At 33.4% G+C, this 22,965-nt stretch overlaps 2 protein-coding genes across 4 annotated transcripts; both read right to left on the bottom strand.

The window, feature by feature from the left end:
• Positions 1-387: 387 nt before the first annotated feature.
• On the bottom strand, positions 388-12,605 carry LOC140048585 (integrin beta-PS-like). Of its 2 annotated transcripts, XM_072093336.1 has the most exons (8): positions 12,532-12,605; positions 11,385-11,469; positions 10,557-10,759; positions 9,981-10,110; positions 5,838-5,945; positions 5,075-5,241; positions 3,916-4,634; positions 388-3,196 (listed from the first exon to the last, which is right to left on the bottom strand). In XM_072093336.1, exons 1-7 carry the CDS (start codon positions 12,538-12,540, stop codon positions 4,572-4,574), a joined length of 765 nt encoding a protein of 254 aa, XP_071949437.1. In that variant the 5' UTR covers positions 12,541-12,605; the 3' UTR covers positions 388-3,196; positions 3,916-4,571. The 2 variants fall into 2 exon arrangements, with proteins under 2 accessions (XP_071949437.1, XP_071949436.1); XM_072093335.1 differs by lacking the exons at positions 388-3,196; positions 3,916-4,634 and having other exon boundaries at positions 4,648-5,241.
• Positions 12,606-14,478: 1,873 nt separating this feature from the next.
• LOC140048586 (uncharacterized) lies at positions 14,479-22,750 on the bottom strand. Of its 2 annotated transcripts, XM_072093338.1 has the most exons (7): positions 22,667-22,750; positions 17,722-17,968; positions 17,071-17,521; positions 16,541-16,627; positions 15,766-15,843; positions 15,190-15,297; positions 14,479-14,780 (listed from the first exon to the last, which is right to left on the bottom strand). In XM_072093338.1, exons 2-3 carry the CDS (start codon positions 17,923-17,925, stop codon positions 17,234-17,236), a joined length of 492 nt encoding a protein of 163 aa, XP_071949439.1. In that variant the 5' UTR covers positions 17,926-17,968; positions 22,667-22,750; the 3' UTR covers positions 14,479-14,780; positions 15,190-15,297; positions 15,766-15,843; positions 16,541-16,627; positions 17,071-17,233. The 2 variants fall into 2 exon arrangements, with proteins under 2 accessions (XP_071949439.1, XP_071949440.1); XM_072093339.1 differs by lacking the exon at positions 22,667-22,750 and having other exon boundaries at positions 17,722-18,025.
• Positions 22,751-22,965: the final 215 nt, after the last annotated feature.

The following is a 22,965-nucleotide window of genomic DNA, read 5'->3' as shown; positions in this document are numbered from 1 at the left end:
GTAAAGCTCTGTAGAAAGTTGACTATTTTGATATTATAAACCAGTGCTGTATTGGAAAATATCTGGTTTCGAATTTATGATCATAACATTTCATAAAATCGCGCGTAGTTCAGACTAAACGCGAGCATATTATAAAATAAAAATCTTAGGCAGAAATGAATACAGTAAAGACCTATTACCTACAGTATCCATATTTATCTGCTGGTGGTCAAGTAAAAGATTACTGTTCATTCGTATGTTAAGTTAAGTTATAATATAAATTTATATATCGTAAAATAAAAGAATTGTTTGTGCCGGTACTTTATTTTGACAACTTAGGCCTATATTATTAGAAGGATCAATAGACGAATATAGGCTATATTCAATGACGTAACCCAAAGGGCAAAATGATGTGATAAAGTGTTTTATTTGATATTATCCTATAATAATATAGCTATTATAAAAACATTTGTGTACGGTTAATACTATAAATATCTATACAAAATATTACAAGCTTTTTTTTTCAAGGCACTTACGGATTACATTTAACTAATTTAATGTTTCAAACATTATATACATACACTAAATTCATAAGGTTGTAAGACAGCACTCGCAGCGCGCACCACTTCATCTGCTGGACATTGCAAGACATCGCAGTGTCCTACGCTGTCGATTTTAAAGACGAGAAGACGATACAACGCCGTAATATACCACACAGGCCATACTACTATTAAAGCAGCATTCATTATTCTAAAATATAACGTTACGTAAAGGTTGTACTAAAGTCAATTGATTTAATGAAAAGTATATGGCAAAATACACGTACAGTTAATATCAACACTCATAATAAATAAACGCGTGATCTATATTATACCTGGTGTACAAATTGAAGTTGGTGCCTTCATGACCAATCGACACATTGCTATTTATTATTGCCGATCTCTTTCTTCTAGTATAACATTATGATCAGATACAATTATTTACAGACAAAAATAAATAAAAATAAAATTGTGTAAACTAAGTTATAGGCCTAAATATATTACAAGATTATATAAAAAATGCTGTTGGAAAATCAGATAAACCTTTTTTTTTTATTGTCACAGAATTGGGTTAGATGTGATTGTGTTTAGTATATATTATTTAATAATTACATAAATACACTATTTTATAGTAATTCACAATTAAATAAAAAGCAATATCAATTTTGGTATTGTTGATGTTTTTTTTTAAGTAGTGCGGGGAGCTTTGTACTGTAATTTTAAAAGATGAACGAGTCTTACTCTTCGCTGTTCCTAGTCCATAGCCAAGATTTTTTAAAGAAAATATAGCTGTAGGCCTAGTATAGTAGTAGATGAATGAATTTGCCAAATAATTGTCATGAGGCCTATTTACCACTTTCGCTGCTGGTTTCTAACTTGAAAAGGGCACCTTAGGATTAGAATTATTTTTAACCGAACGACCCGACATCCCTGGACGAGCTTGTGCTCTTACATAGGCCTACAATAAGACTTGGTTTATATTAAATTCACTAAATACTCAATGTTTACACAATTCAAACCCTTCAACTATTAATAACTACCACATTGATACTAAATAAAAAATCAATAATGTACCGGTAAACAGTTTTTTTAAGACGGTTATTTCATCAAAAATGTCTATTTAAAGATTGACATTAAACTTGAATTAAATAATTCTAATACAAAATCTAATGGCAAAAAGATTAAATTAATGACGTTTCATATATGATTTTTAAAACATTCTCTGCCAATTTTATATATTTGCCAAGGAAGCAGACAAGAAGACGCAAGATGAAATAAAAGTAGCATTTGGAAAACAATAAATTGTAGAATAAATATACGAGTTCATGGTTAAAAATGGTTGCAAGGTCATTAATAAATCCATGCCATAATAACACGATAATAACTTATGCTCCTTTGACATTATAATACAGTCTATTTCGAAAAAAGAAGCCCATAGTATCTTGAAAAGAAGCCTAAAAGGCTTGATATCGAGATGGACTTATTTTCGATGTGTTACGGTATATTATGTATATTATTGTTTGATCTTGAAAGTGGTTCCACGATGGTTCATAAACGTTGTTATCTGTTTTTGTTATTACATTTATGTTGAAATTATATAGTAAAAGGTCTTTTATGTCTTAAATAAGTAATAATATACACATAAATAACAAAGTAACAATAAATACAAACTTAAAACAGTAGTAAGTAGTAATATTACAATATGATTTTACAACCAGTATTGCTTATTAATGTTTATAGTGTCAGTATGGAACAGTTTGCCTTTTATATGACCTTTGTACAGGTTTGACACTAATGTAAATGGAGTCAAATTTAGAAGAAAAAATGTTATGTATTGACCTGTGATTGTATAATAGTGAATGAATACATTGCCGAATGGCCCAAGTAAAAAAACAGTAGTAAGTGTATATTGTGAATTTAAGGAAGGATAAATATAAGAGATCTATTCAGAAAATATGAACATTTTTGTAAAAGATTTTTGACGTTTTCAATACTTTAAACATTATAAATATTCTTTTTAGCTTTATATTACTTTTTATGTATTAATTTAACAATTAAACTTTTGAAACATATCCATATAAATTGGAGAATTATCATCAAATCAGAAAACTAGATATTTAGGATATTTTTATAGAAGAGGGAAAATTCCTCCATCTTTGTTATGTACCTGCATAAATATTACAGTGGAAACTGTATTATAGGGACACCTTTGGGACCAGTGTCCCATTAAAGTCTGGTTCCCAATATGACACAATGCAATGACGTAAGCCACAACGCAAAAGATTATTCGAACATGCGTCCTTCTACTGCGTCCTAGTGGGAACCAAGCTTAATAGAGTTTCCCTTGAACACTGGCTGTGAGTTCTTATTTATACAGTCAGTACTGTGTTTAAGGTTTACTATAGAGTAACCAATTACAGTACTTTTGGTAAGCTCACTATTCTGTCATAATATAAGATATTATTATAATTTAAAAAATATGTGAACAAATAACAACATTTTCACATGTTTTATATAAAATATTTATCTTAAATAAAATAAAGCACTTTTTTTAAAGGCAGAAGACATGGCCACACCACTATACGCTACTCTAATTTATTCTTAAATCCTAATTTTTTTTGTCAAATCAACCTCTAATTTTATCACATATTGCAACTTAGCACCAAATTCAGCATGATCTAAGGGCCTGTTCGTAGGGGTTGAAAATACCAGCTTATTCCCGATTTCCGTTCGCGTGATCCAATTAACTTTTGCCTCAGGCTACAAAAAATTCGAGGTAAAATGTTCACCAAATTTGCAGGTTATTTTAGCGATAATCCAATTATACTCGGCCTTCGAGGATAATAAATCTCCGATAGAGGCAATGTGTCAAATTTTGACAAACGTTCGCTGCCTAGGCCCGTCATTTCTCCTACGAAGCTCTTCCATACACGCTTCGAGAGCGATCGTCAGCTGGTGCTGTCCTTGTTGGTGTAGACCGCTTAGTAGGCCTAGCTGGTCGGGGAGCCGCTGGTCGGTGGTGTTTCCGTCGTGTAACATTGGGCTCAAATTCTTCGTCAATGAGTAAAATAATGGTCGTCAGGAGAAGGCATATTTCGGCAGGATTATCGGCGTTAAGAGGCATAAGGTTTGTCGCAAGGATAAGCAATGTAAAAGGTAGCAAGTAATTGTTATTGTAAAGAAAGATCGCGAGTAAAAAATATACAACACGAAACTAGCGTGCGAAAATGGGGTCGTAGGTTGTAAAGACAACTGACCTTAAAACGTAATTTCCGGTTTGTGATTCGTCGATTAAGCATTTAAGCGGTTAAATATTTCAAGTACGAACAACGCTCAATTTATAACCCGAGGCATGGGTGAAATTAAGCGCTTATTTTAACCACCGTACGAACACGACCTAGTACCATTGAGGTATTAATAGATTGACTAGAGTGCTAACTATGTTACAGAAAAATGATGAGGACAGTTCTGGTGCTTAACAAATTATCCGCTGTATCTTTTCAAAAATATTATTTAGTAACATAAAACTTATTTGTTATGGTAATGAATACAACAATTTATTGTTAAATATGGAGTTAGCTCTCTAGCCAATGAATTAATAACTCTAATTATAGTACAGACACTTCATGTTCTATCAGATACCTGTGGTGAATTCTGTTTGACAAGATGCTCTGGTTGTTAGTTTCTGGTATCAGACCATTTTATATAATTATGTGGTATATTTTGTGTTGGCCACGACATCTAGTATTATTAAATATAATTTGACATGCCTTGTGGATCTGGACAAGCCACTTTGATCTGATATCCTACTGTGTGGCCCAGTGGAGAGTATCTCATGGTACTTTGATCTGATGTCAGTTGTAGCCTAGGGGGCATTTCTTTTTCTGATAACAGGCTTGATGGATCTGTCAGTTACAGTCTGAACTTTGCCATAAATTATTATTCTGATATCATTTAGTCTGTGTATCAGTTTTCAAATTGATCGGGCCTTGTTGGATGGTTCTGACTGAGGTCTTGTTTGGTAACAGGTATCAACATCTTGCATAAAACCTTCTATTTACCATATGTTGGATTCTTGTAGGTTGTTGTAGAAGATTTAAAAAGGGGATTTATATTCTGAAAAAAAGGCAAGTAAGTATGTCTAGGTAATATTTTCTTGGTTTAATTTTTCATAAACATATAATTAAATTTCAATTAGTATTTTCAATGCTAATGTTCCAATGCAATGCATGTTAATCACAGAAATTGACATAAATATATACTTATACTTTTAATTAAAGGTATTTACTAATACTGTTAGATTTAACATTTTCAATTACAATACTACGATACATCATAATCATACTAGAAATAGATATAGAGATAGATAGAGAGTTCAAATGCAAATAGAAATGTTTAAAATAAATAATGTTTTCTTGGAACGTTAGCTACAGTGAACTTGGATGCTATGTAGTGGTGACTCTACATAAAAATGGTCTGGTCTTTAAAGGGAAACCATAAATAATAAATAAATAAACATTATTAACTACAAGATAAAAAAAATAATCATTCCTTACTGCATCTGTTCGTGCATTTTCTAACTCTTTCAAAAATTTAGCATATTCTCGTTTGTCATATATATATGTAGCTATCTTCCAGGCCAGCAGAAGGGCTAGACCAACTAGTAATATACCAATAATGATGCCAATAGCCAGCCATAAGGCATCTATTCCTTCTGGGCAAGCTGAAAATAAAGTACCACATGTTGATAAATATTCATATAAATTATTAACATGAAGTGTTGCACATGTTGAATCAAGACAAGCCGTGTTTGCAGCACTTGACTGACATTTATTTTTCTGCAAATATTTCCTACAAAAAAGCCATTACAATCATTTTTTTCACTCTAACTCTATCATGCATTTCACATACTTTGTACAAACAAGTCTAGTATAATAATGAAGTGCATGTTTCAAATTGAAAAATAAAAGATGTTTAATATACAATGAATACAGGTACTCTTTCGTAATTGTTTGTGAAAAAAGTTCAGTATGCCTGCTGATGTCCATCAAATTGTCCCTGTCAAATGAGGGGATGTATACTGTAATATGAAAGTGTGTGTGCGCGTGTGTGAAGTGCACAGAGATCTCGATATATAGCTCTATGTCTACACTATCAAAATAGTTTGACAAAAAAGTGTAATGTACCCATTACGGTAGTTTTCATCACCCTATATGGGCACATAACATGTTTTTGTCACATAAAGTTTGATAGTGTAGACAGAGCTTTAGACAATGTATTGGGTTTCATTTTGCTGGGTTTTCTTTTTACATTACTTACATGTTATTTTCTGTACCAGAATCACCTCCATTGTTCCATTCATAACAAAGTTAAAAGAGAAGAGACAACCAAGTTCATCTTTGTATGTACAAGGATCAGTTCCATTTACTGTGAAAAAAAACCCACCAATTTGGCATAAATAAATTCATAACCTCCATACTATTATTTTATTTTTATACACTTTTATAATTTTAACTGTAGTGAACTACTTTCTATCTATAAAGATACCAGATATTTCAATAAAAGGTTAAGACAATTGTAGAGTACAATGATGATGCGTTTCATTAAACAAACATAAAGTCATGGTTATGTTCCATATAAAATAAAGTTAAGTGGCAATATTCAAAAAATGTTTTTTTAACCAAAAGGTGTGGTCCTCATATTTATTTTATTTCAACAATATTTAACAAGGATAGTACATCCAGACAAAGCTGATCATAATAGGGACCCTTAGTACAAAATAATTTGACAAGACAACATAAAAATATAACACTTAAAAACAACATTTATAAATAAATAAAATAATTTAAAAAATAATTAAAATCAGAAAAAAATGATTTAAAAAAAAGAAATCGCTACAAACGCTAGTGAGTTGACCAATCATAATTGACAGTTTGTATAATCCATTGCGTTGACAATAACGTACACCATACGTTTTTAAGGATACTTTGCTTCAAATAGTTATTTTTTATGATGTTAATGTAATCTACATATGTTTCATTGATTGTACCAGCAATATTAGTATTATCATTTCTAAATTGAATCCAATTGCCATCAGATTATTATATTAACATCAATAAAATATTGTTAATATATACCATATTTTTTAACCCAATATGTTGTCAGAACAACAGCCAATCAGAAAGCAGAAAATGTTGTGTTTTTTGTCGGAACACATATATTTAGTGGCTCATACAAAGTTATGATTTGTACTGTACAATATGCGGTTTTCGTACCAACATCAAAGTGAATTCTTTGTTTTTATACCAATATCAGAGTGAATTCCTTGGTTTCCATACCAACATCAGAGTGATTCCTAGAAATTTATTACAAAATCATGGCTAACCCTTGTATTATATGTCTTAAAAATTGTGAAATAATTCCAAATAATAAAAACCAGAATTTTATTATTATTATTATTGTTACCGCGATTTTATGAATTTCAATGATTGTTCATAGATTAAAAACTAATTGTCATTTTGTATTGAAACTTGGGGAAAATTTAAGTCGTATCATGCGCAAACTTTCTATGGATTAAAAATGGCAGGATGCACAGAAAGTTACGCGCGCACGCGCGTTTAAAATTTCAAAATGCGAAAAATCAACTTCTAATCAATTTTCTACGCGTTTCATGTCATTCTGAGCATTTCAAAAATTCCCACGCATGCGCAATTTTTTTACGCGCGCGTGCGCACGTAGGTCAAAAACATCCTTTTTTTGCTTGATTTTTGTTTTTTCAGCTTTCTCTAGTAATTTTACCAACTTTCAAACAAATTTGACTTAAAATCACGTCATACGAGCACGTACAATTTGACAATTTGCGCGCGTTTTTGATGAAAAAGTTCAAAAATTCGTCAAAATTATGCCTTTTTTAAAACAGTCATAGATTGTAAACTACGTGGTGAACTTTTTTAAAATTAGATATTCTGGAAGTTGATGAGTTGTAGATATCGAATCATGCATGAATATGGCTAACTGGACATTGTGCCGTCATCGTATGGCCACTGGAATATAAAATATAGAATTTTTGTCTCTTTCGTCATAGCTCACAACATTACATAGAGCGCATCTCCACTTAATCCGTATCATTTTCTTCCATTTTTAGTCGCGTGGAAGCGACTCTATAGTTCACTATGTCGGTCGGTCTGTCTGTCGGTCTGTCTGTCTGTCGGTCCGGTATCACTATGCGTTTTATCGCTTTCTGACCTTATCTTGATATCAGTTTAATCTAGCTAGGTCAATTTTTCACAGTATATTCCTTATGGCCAGGAATCAATGTGGTAATGTTTTCACGGTGCGCAATAAAAAATTACGCAGTCTACGCACAATTTAACGAAATCACGTTTGTAATCATATCTTCACAACCATGAATCACAATTAAATAAAATTTCGTACTCATAAATTTCAGGGCATAAATCATCATATGGCAATACAATTACGTGCGTAGCGCATGTAACGCATGCGTACGCGCGCTTAAAATTTTCAAAATTTATTTTCGATGAAATAAGAGTACATTTCAGGCAATTTTAAGCGTTTACAAAATTGCCATGAGTGCGCATATTTTTGCGCGCGCACTGCGCGTTAAATGTTATTACGCACTCTTTTTGCTCGATTTCTGTTTTCTTGACTTAATTTTCAACTCGAAATTACGTTATACAAGCACGTCGAAAGTGACAGGCTACGCACGTGTAAATTAAAAAAATATATATGTTTTTAAACATTTCAACATTTTTAAACATGTTCAGTAATTTCGGTCAGTATAGTTCACTATGTCGGTCGGTCGGTCTGTCTGTCGGTCTGTCTGTCGGTCTATCTGTCGGTCCGGTATCACTATGCATTGTAGCACGCGACTTAATGGCTGTTGGCCTTGTTTTTATATTGTCTAGGTCAATCAATTATCTTTAGCATGATTCACCATTTTAAAAATTGTGATGACGTCATCATGTTCAAAAGCAATAAAAACTTTTGTCACTTATTTTCACCTATTCTTCACTGTATGTAGTACGTATACAGTATAGTGTATACTGTATATACTTAGACGTGACGCAAAATAGAGAGCGCACTAACATTTTTTCAAGGGCATAATTGTTTTTTCTGAGTGTAATATTCTAACGTATGACGTGCACGTGGATTTTGTGCTCTGGATAACCTAACTCGTCCGTAGTGACGAGTTCAAATCTAGTTAAGTTTTATATTTTACTGAAATCTCTGGCATTCTCCAATTCATTACACACCTACCTAGCACAAAATATAAAGCATCCACCTGTAAAACTATGTGCAGATACAAGGTTTTTATAGAAAGCAATGCATAGTTTTCTTCATAGGGGATATATTTCAACAGTGGATAGAGCAGTACTTTTTATTTATTTATATTTTGAAACTTGTAAATAAAATGTTTTGGCAAACAATGTTTCAGTCATTACTGCCAAAAGTCAAGGGTTTATGTGTAATGTCCCACCCAAGAATTACTTCCATCAATTCCTGATTTTTTTTTCAGTTCGCAAAAAGTAAAAACTATTCGAACAACCAATTTCCCAGAAAGGAATTTATGAACTGAAACATCAATATGCAAGTGCTGAAAGATCTTGATTAACACAAACAGGGCTAGCCCTATAATTTCGCTAGATCAGCAATACACAACCCCATGGAAAACAGATGATGAGGACCATTTTTTAATCAATTTAATCAACGGATGAATATATAAATGAAATTAAATAAAAAATAAATATAATAAATAAGTTTATTACTTTTCAACTTTTCGACTTCTAATACCAATTAAACCTTCTTCTTTCCTTATAAATAATCTTTATTTTTTACAAATCTTTAATAATTCAAGATAATAAACAGCTAGTATATAAAACTATTAGATCACAGAAGATTTCCTTTAAGTGCTTAAGAAAATCCTTATAATAATATTTTACAATGCCATAAATTATACAGTACCTGCTAAAACTCAGTATAGATTATACAGTTCTTTTAACATCATGAACAGATAGCTAATAAAGAGCTTTCATTTCTGTTCATTTGCATAACAGCGTAGTTTTCAGAGAAAAGTTTCGTTAAAATACTTGTTCATTTTGCTTTGACAGGAAGTGTAGTACGCAATGCATGTGTCGTGAAAGCAACATATGCATAAGGCCCTCTTGCCTGAACAAATCAGAAACATTTCCTAAATTGTTATATGCTTCTCCTACTATACTTCATAGTTTATAAACACTGTGAACCACCAATTACAACGTGGCAACTCAAGACATTGAATTGTACTAATGTAATTTAATATGTGTTTTATCCTTTTTAAAGTTTTTTTATCGGATGAATACAATAAAAGAAAGGAAACAAGAAGGTTTACAGAATCTTGAAGACAAATAAAATAAAATAAATGAATTTATTACTTTTCAATTAAAATGTTTCTACAATTCTTACCTATTAATTCTTCTTCCTCGACAAGTATAATTCTTTGAGGACACTCTTGGCATTTTTCCTCAGATATACCTGTACCGTAAGCTAGACATTGCACACAGTCACGATTGCGATCACATTTAGCTGGACATGTCTACAAACATCAGTAAATATGATTATGTTCAATTGGGGTTCTGTCCTACAGTAAGTACAAAATAGGTGGGACGGATCGTCTATAGAACGATTCGGTGATGGGTGTCACATGACTTAAACTTAAGACAGTTTTACATAGAAAATAGAATTATATTATAATACAAATACATTTATTCATCATCAGAAAAATCATTGGAAAAATTATGGTACAGTATAAATTATTATGGTACTGTACAATGTTAAAATGATGAAATGGGGTCTCAAGAAAACAGAAGCTTTGTATAAAAGAGATCCCAGATTACATGAAAGAAAATAATTTAAATTGAACTAATGGATAATAATTTATTAATATTTCTATGAATAGGGCATTTGATCAATCCTGATGATGATGACATCATACATTTGAATTTGAGGATGCACTAAAGATTTTAACATAAATGAACTTACATCACAATCCTCACAATTTGGGCCATCGTAGACCAGTGTTGCATTACACATGCAAACACCACATTCACAGTGTCCAGCGTCATTGCACTCTTTTCCAGTAGATGCTAGGCAGTTTTCAATGCTGGTTGGACAACTACAATCAGGACCACTATAGCCTGGCTTGCATTCACACTGACCACAAACGCATGTTCCTTTTGATGGACCTATCAAAGTTAATAAATATCTATAAGCTCTGTCTACAGTATCTCACTAGTTTTTGACAAAAAAAGGGTATTTATATGATATGATGTTATCGTGTCCATCGGCAGGTCAATTTAGGCACAGAAAGTGTGATAGTGTAGACAGAGCTTAGTCATAAATTATTTCTATCAAGTCCATGTTATATAGCACAGAGCATACTGTATATTATACACAAGATGCTCAAAACCATTTTTATAATAATTAATAATAATTAAATACCTCATTTGTATACTACCATTTTCATGATGTTTAAAGGCAATTTACAATAAAAAAAAAATCACAGAGAAATAATATAATACATTTTCTACAGAGATTGATTATCTTATTGCACTTATTGAAGTAACTAAACTATTTTGTTTCTGTTTAACCTGTTTATGCAATAATCTAATAATCTAGTTTGGGTAATAATACACACTGTTTATTGCAGTGACTCTCACAGCTTCTACATTTGAAACAGACTAAATCATATTCAAGATATTTAGTTACTGTAGTAGAAAAATGCTGATATGGTCCTTAATATTGTGAGCAGAGCTTAAATTGACCAAAGTCTGTGCAGGAAAAAGAAAATATAAACAAAATTGAACATACCACCACAAATGAGGTCAGCAGAATCTCTGCGACCAGAGAAGTTATCACAGTTGCAAAACTTTCCTGTGATTTTTTCTAAAGGATTCTTGAAAAAGAAAAAAATATTAATCATAACAAAAAAGCTCTATTTATAATACATTTTATATTATATTAATCGCATTCAAGAAAATATATGACCAGTATATTATCAGGATCCAGGTTACAACATTTGGTAAAAAATTAGTGGGTTGGATTATAATCTAGCTTGGCATTATAAAACATGTTAATATGGTAATAACATTTTAACTGTAATATATATTTATTGATTGTATATTATTATTAACTAATTTTTAGTCATTTGTAATACATTTCATTTCAGTCCTTGACTGTCGTTTTGTAATATATTTTTATATACCGAATAAATAAAAAAAAAATATATTTTATTAAACTAACTGGTCACGACACCAGTGTCTGTGATCGCATAGTGGTTGACTATTATTAGAAATAGAGAAACTTAACATGTACAATAGTTATAAATAACAAACTTGAGTCTCGCCTCCTCCTCTCAAACCCTATATAAAATAGTGACATTCTCTATGTATAGGGTTACATTATTTTTAATCTTTTGCACCTACTAATTGTCAATTATCATCAGCAACAGATTTTAAAAAACTTCTTTTTTCCTCTAATTGACCCACTATAGTATACTCACAGTACATACTGTAATAGTTGACCTACTGATATGGCCCAATAAGAAAACTATACTAAATCATATTTCACCTACTTGTCGCTTGTTACACACACATTTCTCACATATGCATTACCCTTGCCCTGAACAAACTAAAGATGAGTTACTTCTATTGAAATAAATAAAAATAGGATTTGACTAATATTTTTTAAACATAAAAGTACATATAGGCCTATACATCATTTCATTGATTGGATATTGAAAATAAGAAATCAAAATTATGCTTTCTGCCCTCTATAGTTTACAGTATGTGTTCAGAAAATAATGGTTAAACAATTGTAAAATACTCAACAGGAATATTTTTGTTATGCTTGATGTATGATAAATAAACAATAGTAAACTAGGTTAGCGGTATATCATGCTTTTGCAAAAAAGAAATAAAGTAAAGAAGTTGAAAAAACCTTAGAAAAATTAACTTACGTTTGACATGGTAAACTATCTGCAAGTGTTTCAGTTTCATCTGAGCCAGTGTCATCACATTCACAGACCTCTCCATACCGGCCTTCATTACACTCACAAATACCACAGACCAGTGAACCATTACCATTGCTACATAGCTCACTGTCTGGTGTCACAGATGTGGTACATTCACATTCACAATTTGTTCTTATGACAACTTCTAGGTTCTCTTCAAATCCGAGAGGTTTAACTGAAAAACTAAATATTTTGATAAAAATTCAAGCACATCATGTAACTTGTAACTTATTAATATTAGATGAAAGCTCTTATTTGTTCAACCACTGCGTATTCAACCGCAGCGCCTACCAGATCAGCACACCGGGAAACGATCCCCTACTCTTTTCGAATAGTGTACCAAGTTAAGTACACAGGACCAACGGCTTTACATCCCATCCGAAGGACGAGGCAATGAGAGTAAAGCATCTTGCCTAAGGATGCAATTAGTGTGGTACAGATAACCTCGAACCCATGCCTATCACATGCTAGTCCGATATTACCATTACACCATCACTCTCCAGTATAAACAACTGTTAAGTACACGGGACCAACGGCTTTACATCCCATCCGAAGGACGAGGCAATGAGAGTAAAACATCTTGACTAAGGATGCAATTAGTATGGTACAGATAACCTCGAACCCATGCCTATCACATGCTAGTCCGATATTACCATTACACCATCACTCTCCAGTATATACAGCACCCGCCGCGATTTCTAGACGGTCTCCCATCCAGAACGCAACCGGCCCAACATTGCTCAACTTCGGTGATCTGACGAGAACCGGTGTTTCACCGCAGTATGGCCGTATATATTATTATGTCATCATCATGCTTTATTGTCACCATTAAAATCATCATTATTGATTATGTCACTGCATTTAAAAGGGAAATGCTAGAAACACAAGAATTGTTATGTTGCACAGAAACACCATCAATTGAAATACATGGTCATATTAGTAAGACAATTTTTTTAAATCTATTTTGTGTTTTATGAATAAATAATATAAATTTTAGATTTAATAACATTGGCAAAACTTTACAATAGAAATAGAAGACACTAGAGAAATGTCTGCAAATTTTGGGTCGGTCAGGCTTGGGCAGCAGAAACATTTATTTTAAGCGTGCCAATGCATACACCAAGGTTAATGCCTCACTTGTGATTAGTAATAAACAATGTAATCATGTCTTACGAGATAGGATTTGCTGTACACTCATCAACGCTAACATCTAGTTTAAATTTAATGACATTTCCTAAGCGAATGTTACTACAGTTCTGCGAATTAGGCGTCAATGTCTCGCCATCGCAATAGGCTGAGTAGGTTACATGAATAGGAGCTGTCACCGTGTCTACAAGTTGAATCTCAGATGTAATTTTCTATAAAAATAATTTTTTTAATTAATTATGATACTAATAACTAATAAAACATGTGCAATAAACAAAATGTGTGCATTAATCCTTTCGCTGCATGGTGTATAACTCCACATCTGTGTGAAAGATGTTTTTTACAGAATTAAAGTAATTTTGAACAAGAAAAATGTTACTTTAATTGAGGTCAAGTCTTTTTATGTAGTTAAATGTTTAATTTAAATTAAATTTACATCAAACTTTATTTCATTTCATTTATTTTTGTCTCCATAAAAATACAATATAGAAAAACATGGACAAAGAAAAGAAAACATTACACAAAACTAGGCAGAGACAGGATTCCTAAAAAGCAAACTTAATCACTATCTAGTAGGTCTCCTATTGCACTGATAGTATAAAAAACATTTACATATAACATACATATAACATATAATTTGTATCAACATTAAAAATGCATATAAATACTATATAAAAACAATTAAACAAAAATATATTGCAATATCATTAAAAATCGTCAGTACTTTATTCATCGAAGTCTGTAGAAAAAGCAATTTTTCAAGAAGTTTTAATGGCATGTAGGCCTAATTTTATTTACACTCGATAAAGGCCTATAAATCCAAAAATTGTTTCACAAACAGCATAAATGTTTGCTTAGCTGGTTTTGTGTTAATGACATAATAATTGGTAAAAAAAAAACTACTGGGAAAAAATCTCAAATAAAAATAAAGGTGCTAAGGAAAACTCCAAACTTACATCATAACTACTACAAACAAGTTCAATAATGTTTCTTGAATCACTAGCTAGTGTTCCCACAGATCCACCTGGGAAAAACTCATTTACAACTTCCTGTTGAAATGAAGAAATCAAAATTAAAATATACCTCATACTCTGGATGGGAAATAAAGCTGCTGGTCCCTTGTACAATGCATGTTAAAGAACTTGGTACATTATTTAAAAAGAGCAGGGTTCATCTCTTGGCGTGCTGATCTGGGTAGATGCTGTACTGTTGGCAGGTAGGTAAATCATTTTTTTCCACCAAATTTTTGGAATTGAATAACTATTACATGACATTAAAATGGCATATCCAACCATTATTTTTCAGATAATATATATATATATATATATATATATAAGTTGATCAAGTATCAGATATACTAAACCCATGCACTAATAGGACTAGCATGTGGAGTATTCTAAAGAACTAACACAAGATACTAGAATGTATTCTATCTTTATGATTCAACATATTCAATACCTGATAAAGAGCTGGATCGTCACGCTGTTTTGATTTTGCTACTGCAAAAATTGGAATTACATTTCTTTATAAAAATTTCTCATGAAGCTGTCCTAAAGATGGAAAATCCTGAAAATAAACAAAGTAAATGTAAAATATGTATATCAATCATACTTTGTATTGACCTCTTTTTATCATAATTTGAGAGAGGGAGTGGAATGCATAACAAGAAATTGACAGGCGTTTGAGAAAGCGTGGGTTCAGATAGTGTATGCGCCATTTTGTCTCGTTTCCCCTCTGATAGAATTATGTGGATTTTTAATAGATAATACAGTCAACTCTCCCAATATCAGAAATCTTTTGTTTTTAATGGTAAAAATTAATTTATAATTCAAGAAACGTCTTGTTTTGGGAAAGTTTTCAGTTTTCAGAGAGTTCAGTTGGTAGGGTTGACCGTATTATTATTATTGTAATTTAATTTATTGTGTTTTTTATATGATTTCAATTCAATCTCGTATTTGGATTATTGTCCGTATTTACATAAGTAACACAACAATGAAAAATGAAATCAGAAAAGTAAATCAGAAAATTAGTTACATTTTTTACAGAATGAGTATAATATCCTTGATCATCTAAATGACATTCACCCTCGTTTGGTAAGGTCAGCCCGCCAACCTAAAAGAAAAATTAAAAACATTTGGTTGCAATTTTTTTTTCTTCCACTTTTGAACTCACTCATAATGTGAGTGAATTATTTACAATAATTAAATTATGACTAAATATTTTAGCCAGCTACCCTTCAAATACGTCAGCTACCACTCAAATAATCCAGCAAACCTCAAATGATACAGCTACCCCTCAAATGGTACAGTTACCCCTCAAATGGTACAGTTACCCCTCAAATGGTACAGTTACCCCTCAAATGGTACAGTTACCCCTCAAATGGTACAGTTACCCCTCAAATAATCCAGCAAACCTCAAATGATACAGCTACCCCTCAAATGGTACAGTTACCCCTCAAATGGTACAGTTACCCCTCAAATAATCCAGCAAACCTCAAATGATACAGTTACCCCTCAAATGATACAGTTACCCTTCAAATAATCCAGCAAACCTTAAATGATACAGTTACCCCTCAAATGGTACAGTTACCCCTCAAATAATCCAGAAAACTTCAAATGATACAGCTACCCCTCAAATGAGCCAGCTACCCCTCAAGTAATACATACAGCTACCCCTCAAATGATACAGTTTACAGTACCCCTCAAATGAGCCAGCTATCTCTCTAATGAGCCAGCTACCCCTCAAATTATACAGTTACACCTCAAATGAGCCAGCTACCCCTGATATCTTACATTTTTTTTCTACAAACCTTGCCATCAAGTGCGAAGTGAAATCCTGCATCACTCATATAAATAATAAAATGACGTCTTGAATAATTACGCCAACCTATTTGCTCCTAAAAAATCAATTACATCAAATGATCATTAAAAGTGTGGAAGGCCTTCTCTTGGTTGTGTTTCATTTTGAATTCCTGTTTTAAAGATGAAAAAAAACCCATGAAAATAGGCAATTTTGTAGTTCTAATGAAATAAAGTTAATCACTTCTCTAGAAAAAAAATGTTTTTTAACTTATGTTATAAAACTTAGCCAAAAGAAAAAGTTAAATTAAACACAAATCAAACAAACATTGTAAACAGTACGATTACAGGCTCACTATTAATTAATGTAGGCCTACATTAAAATTAAATTAATAGTATTGACACATCCTTTGATTGATAGTTAAATCAATATAAACATAAAATAATAAAACTACTTTTGATCCATCAATATTATGCAGGTTAATTTAGCATACATCCCAAATGTGAGTCATTAAACAAGTAAATAGGTAAAATTAGATACCCTGCAGACCGTAGCTTGCATACGGGCATCAAGTCCACCCTCGGGTCTATCAAGACTCATCGAAAAGGTTTGATCTTTAAGTGTTCTCTGAAAAAATTTTAAAAAAACATAAAATGGGCAAGATAATTTAGTATTTAAATAAAGTCCATGCAAAAAGCAAGGCTCAGATTTTAGCCAAGCCTTCATTATTTGTCCTTATTTGCTGGCGGAACACACTGCAATCCATCGGTGTAAACACATCTCCATTAATCCAATAGTTGCGCATATACGTGGTCATCGCCAACATGAGTGGTGAGTTGCCTGCAACCTGTTCCAGGCGCCGAAACACAGCAGGTACATGCTCCACTGGCAAAACGGGTAAGGCCATCAGTTGTCGGACGAAGAGTCTGGTATTTGGTTCCTCCATGTAAGCACGTTGAAGGCCAACTTCTTGTACCTTGCGAAAGATAGCCTAAGAGAAAAATAAGAAAACATGTATAACATAACATTAGTTCAGCGTTTACATTTTGGTGGAGCATTATAAAGATAGGAACATTTAAGAAACACATGCATAAGAAATGATTGTTGTTATGACGTTTCCTTTTTCGTGCAGCAGTGGAAAGATATAAACAGGAAAGGAAATGTTGAAATAACCAAAATGTGAACTCTTACCTGTGTGTAATGAAACAAGCAGCCAGTCATGTCGATGTTCGGGAGAACCTCACGCAAGGACTGCCACATCGACGCCTCAAAATCAGCAACCACTTTTACCACGCTGGCAACCGGCACGATGCGCAAAACAGACCTCAACACAGCCGTGTAATCTTGTCTCCGCTTCCCGGACATAATGGCAAACAACATTGGTACCTGCTTCATGGATTCACCACACCTCACAAAAAGTTAGGTAAGCCTAGAGGGCCTAGGTTAATAGTAATACGAATCGTGTAGGTAGTGTAGGCTAGAAAGGGTGTCTGATCATTTCGGCCGCCAGTCATTTCGGCCGCCGGTTATGGAACGCCCAAAATCATGAAACGCCAAAAAAGACAAAATATGTATTGTTCATTTCGGCCGCCAGAATCGTCAATATTGTTAGTAACGTATTTTTACTTACTTACTTGTCAAAAAGGGTGTATACATGTGCCTATCGCCTGAATAGACGTGTGTAAATGGTGTCAGATGAAATCGGTCGCGCTTGAAATCGATCGCGTTTGAAATCGGTCGCGATAAAATAAACATCCGGTATTTTGTATGGAGCGCCGCTAGATACGCTTTTTATCCTATTAGTTACGATATCGGTCGCGTTTTATTTTGGTCGCGCTAATTTGTATATGGCGCATTAGATACATTTTTAATGAAAACGTTCATTATGTTTTTAGTTAATTTTGAATTTTGGAATTTCTAATAATACTACTGTTTGACATTTTTTTAAACCTCGATCGTTATTTTTTAAGTACAGTAAATATAAATATTTATCTCATTATTTATAAATAATTTGTGTTTCCATTTTATCTTACAGGTTTGAATGAATTGTGTGTTCTTTTAGCATGCCGTTGTTTAAGGTTTTGAAAATAAATAATAATTTAATTTAATTTAATCGTTCTATACCTGCAAGTGGATACCAGCTCAATGAGGTTTATGCAATAAAGGAATTTGATGCATGATGATGATTTTTGCATTCGATATCCGCCACTCTGACGTGAGCATGGTTTAGGATAATAATAAAATATATAGATAATATTCCGTTATAAATCAATCTACCAGCCCTACAGTATGTCTATGATGTACAATGATAGATGTGAGAATAATGTATGGATAATTATAGGTGGACACGATTCTCAAAGAGGTACTGATATTTAAAGTGGAGCTACACTCAGACTTTCTCAGCTTATATTATGTTTAAGTATGTTTAATTGAAAGTGATTACTAAAAAAAACAGGGAAAATACGGAAATATTTTCCAAAAACTCATTTCTAAAAAATCGGTCAGAAAATAGTGTTTTTTAATACATTACACTTTTTCAGTAACTTAGGGGTTATTAGTTTACAATACGTCGTGAAACGCGTTACACTTAGTAACTGACGCGTTTTAGTCGCCGGTGAACGCATGGGTGAAATGTCTCCCCTTGGTAAATTATGTGTCGAAAAATGGGGAATACATTTTATACGATTTGTTTAGGCCTAGGCCTAAGTAATATTTCCGATAAAAATGTCAGTATAATCAGGGAGCAACTCCCTGGTATAATTTACATGTATTGTAACCTCATGATTTGCACTGTACAACAACAGCATAATAATCTTATCAGATTGTTTATTAACTTTAAGCTAGGGCCAGGCATAGCTAAGCCGTCTGCTCAGCCTAGCTAGCCTTGAATTTTTTGTCTAGGCTAGCTATATGCATTCATGGGTTTGACAATTCTTGGTCGTTTCGCCCCATTTATCATTCCTGGGTTTTCTCGCACATTAGAATTGTGAAACACAAAATCCTATACAGAACAAGAGTAGTAAAGCGATGTGGAAGCTTAGGCCTGACTGAAAAGCAAACTATTCAGGCACCCTATCATGGCCCATATGGGTAGGCCGAGGTTGGGTGACAGCAGAACAAACTTCACTGCTGAGTGTCAGCCTAGCAGCTGGAGCCCAAGCAGCATCGGTACATACCTACACTCTAGTAGGCCTAGGCCTAGCTTTATTGAATATATAGCCACATCTTTCTCAAATCTCGTTAGATTTGACATTTTAGTAATAAGTCTCATAATCGCATTATTACACTGTGAAACATGATAGGGTCACATTCAGAATGTTTTAATATACTTTTTGCCTGTCAAAAATAACATCGCGACAAAATAACAGATCGCCAGCTGCAGTAGTGTGATTGTGAAAAATGTCACGTGATCATACTCCCTAGCAAAATAAAAAACCCAATTGGACCCGAACGGGGGAAAGTGTCTATTTACGCAAAATTGCGCAATGTATACGCGATAACTATACCAGAAATAGAAAGATCTGGAAAAATTACATAAAACTACATTTAAAATTTTTTTTTTAGTGAAGAAATTAATTTTTTAGCATTATTCAAATATACCCCCCTTTTGCATGTAAAAGAATAGGAAATTACAAGGTATCCCCCCAAAACGCAAAAAGGCGTGATTTTCAAGAAACTCGTACTCATTGAAAAAAAAATCAAAAAAATATGAAGTATGGGGGATGATATTTTTAAATAATAGTTGAAATGTATGAAAAATAGTAATTTTCTGGGTGGAGCTCCACTTTAAACATTTAGATTTACGAACGTCTGGATGTTATGTGAGACTACTTACTTAATTATTTACATTAAATGATTATTGTAAATAAAGAAATAAAAGATATTTTTCAAATTAAAATCTATTCTATAGTATTGACGTACAGTATACGTAAATTATATACATCGTTTCACAAAAACACGTGCAGGAGGCCTATAGACGTTTTAAAAGTATGGTTATTAGTAATAGACGTCATCTTTACCTGGCCATGGACAACGATCGTACGTCGTGTTTTGTCCATGATTTGACACACTAACAAGTGCGTGCTTTTAAAAAAAGGGAAACCCCGTCAGCAAAATAACGCATTGTTAGAGGAAACAGCTGCACGATCATAGAAGGCGCATCACCGATATGGCTTATTCGGGGGTTTATTTCAGTAACTCGCCTTTTAACCATCCGCATATAATGATCATTTTTACTAACAACTATTTTAAACACTAGAAATAAAAGTATACACGTGATTTGTCTCAACAATTATTATTATACACTTAATATTATCCTACATAACGGATGTAAATAAAATAAAAAATTAAAAATTAGGTGATCGAATAGTATGTTGTTAACGACATGATATAATCTGCCACAGTATGCATAAGTATAACAATGGATACGCTGGCTTTACGGGCTATACATTGTAACAATTATTGTTTTTAAATAAATTGTTCTCTTTTACGTAATTGCTTGCATAATAAAGGACAGACGTATTCTCTATATAATATATTAATTACAGTACATATAACTGGAGGTAAATTATTATATGCCTGATATAATATTTACCTAATTTAATATTTAAACGTGTTTAGAAATGACTATTTTGGAAAGACATAGTCCTTCTCCGATTGATAACCAAATAAAAAATATCCACATAAATAATCTAGCCCCTACAAAATATCAATTAAATCTATATAAATGAAGAAAATGTATATCCCGCTAGCATGCATCCCGCTCCATACAAAATAGGGCGACCAATTTCAAACGCGACCGATATCATCAAAAGACCGTGTAAATCATTAGTTTAGTAGTTTTAACTAAAGTATTTCTACACAACTTATTTTATTTCACAGTGGTTGTTGTGTGTGTGGGGGGGGGGGGGGGCGCTGAGAGGTTGTTGGGCTCAGTCAGGAGAAGAAGCCGGCGAATGACCGTAAAATAGCGCAACTCTATACAAATCAAAAAGTATGATCGTTTTTGTTGATTGCTGCTTGCTTTTTGAATACGCACGTCTATTCAGGCGATAGGCACATGTATACACCATTTTTTATAATCGCCGTGGTTAGGATTCCGGCACCGGAACTCAACTGCCCACCGTTAGGGAATCCGACACGCTATTGCGCATGCCCAGAGCTCTGGGAAGTGAATTATAGCTTAATAGTGCCACACACCACAGCACCGAGAGTCGGAGTGTTATCGAGATTTACTGTAGCCTAGTTAGTCGTTGCGCGAGCGATGGATGAAACTTGGCCTAGCTAGGCCATACATGAATTAATAATTAAAATAGGACTACGCCACGCGTTAAAATATTATTATGATATTAATAAGTATCAGTACCTATCTAAGAATCACAATGCTGTTTTTAGCGTTGCGACCCCGACTTCCCGAACAGTTTTTTCACATCCACGCGGTGGCTGCCGTCGACAAATCAACTTGTTATTGCATGTTATGTACAGTAACTATAATGCGTTATATGAAATCTTTTATTTTGTACATGAAAAATCATAAAACTAGTCATGTAATTATATAATTCATAAATATATGAAGTTTATAAATATGAATGAAGCGACCACTTTTTAATTACAAAATAAATAGGCCCACTGGTCACGTCTAACTGGTAGGCCTAGCCTAGTATTTACTATTAGTGGATCCCGTATCAGTAGGCATCTAGGCTAGGCTATAGTTCTTCGCTGTGGCGCAGCTATGAAATGACCCATCGCTGTTGATGATAAGTATAGAGTCGCCAATTACCTCGTTCTGGGCATGCGCAATAGCGTGTCGGATTCCCTAACGCTGGGCAGTTGAGTTCCGGTGCCGGAATCCTAACCACGGCGTTTTATAATTGAGGCGTGCCATACATTAACAATATTGACGATTGGCGGCCGAAATGAACAATACATATTTTGTCCTTTTTGGCGTTTCATGATTTTAGGCGTTCCATAACCGGCGGCCGAAATGACTGGCGGCCGATATGCACTGTGACCCTAGAAAGTAGTAGTAGGCCTACTAGAGTAGGTATAGTGTGTAGTAGCCTGTAGGCCTAGCCTAGCCTAGTACTAGTAGGCCTAGAGTAGTAGACAGTATCCTCCTAGGCCTATATTTACTTACTCTTGCTCTCTCACGTTTTTCGTAGGCATTAGATCGTCTTTTCTTTTTGTTATTTGCAACCAGTTGCCCTGGAGGATCGGGCCGTATAAAAACAGTTGGTATTGCTCCGATCCCTTTACCATACCACAGGCCCGTATCCAGGGGGGGTGCGTTGGGTGGAGACGCACCCCCCCAAGTCCCAAAAGGTCCACTATTTCCTCGGTTGGTATTTTTTCTTGTCTTGTTTAACTAAAGACAATATCATTATATATATACAAAATTTACATTATCAATGGTATACAAACAAAAATATGCTAATA

This window comes from Antedon mediterranea, chromosome 5 (assembly GCF_964355755.1).
Source record: "Antedon mediterranea chromosome 5, ecAntMedi1.1, whole genome shotgun sequence".
Lineage (NCBI taxonomy): Eukaryota > Metazoa > Echinodermata > Crinoidea > Comatulida > Antedonidae > Antedon > Antedon mediterranea.
The sequence above is the reverse complement of the archived record's forward strand: the minus strand, read 5'-3'. Positions and strand labels throughout refer to the sequence as shown.

Excerpts from the sequence above, each read along its gene's own strand:
- LOC140048585 (XM_072093335.1), bottom strand. Across the intron at positions 10,111-10,556 it reads CAAATTGTGAGGATTGTGAT|ACATGTCCAGCTAAATGTGA; the intron begins GTAAGTTCATTT and ends TGATGTTTGTAG. Across the intron at positions 5,242-5,837 it reads TCTGGTACAGAAAATAACAT|CTTGCCCAGAAGGAATAGAT; the intron begins GTAAGTAATGTA and ends CTTTATTTTCAG.
- LOC140048586 (XM_072093338.1), bottom strand. The coding sequence starts at position 17,925 with ATGAAGCAGGTACCAATGTTGTTTGCCATTATGTCCGGGAAGCGGAGA. Across the intron at positions 17,522-17,721 it reads GCTTGTTTCATTACACACAG|GCTATCTTTCGCAAGGTACA; the intron begins GTAAGAGTTCAC and ends TTTTTCTCTTAG.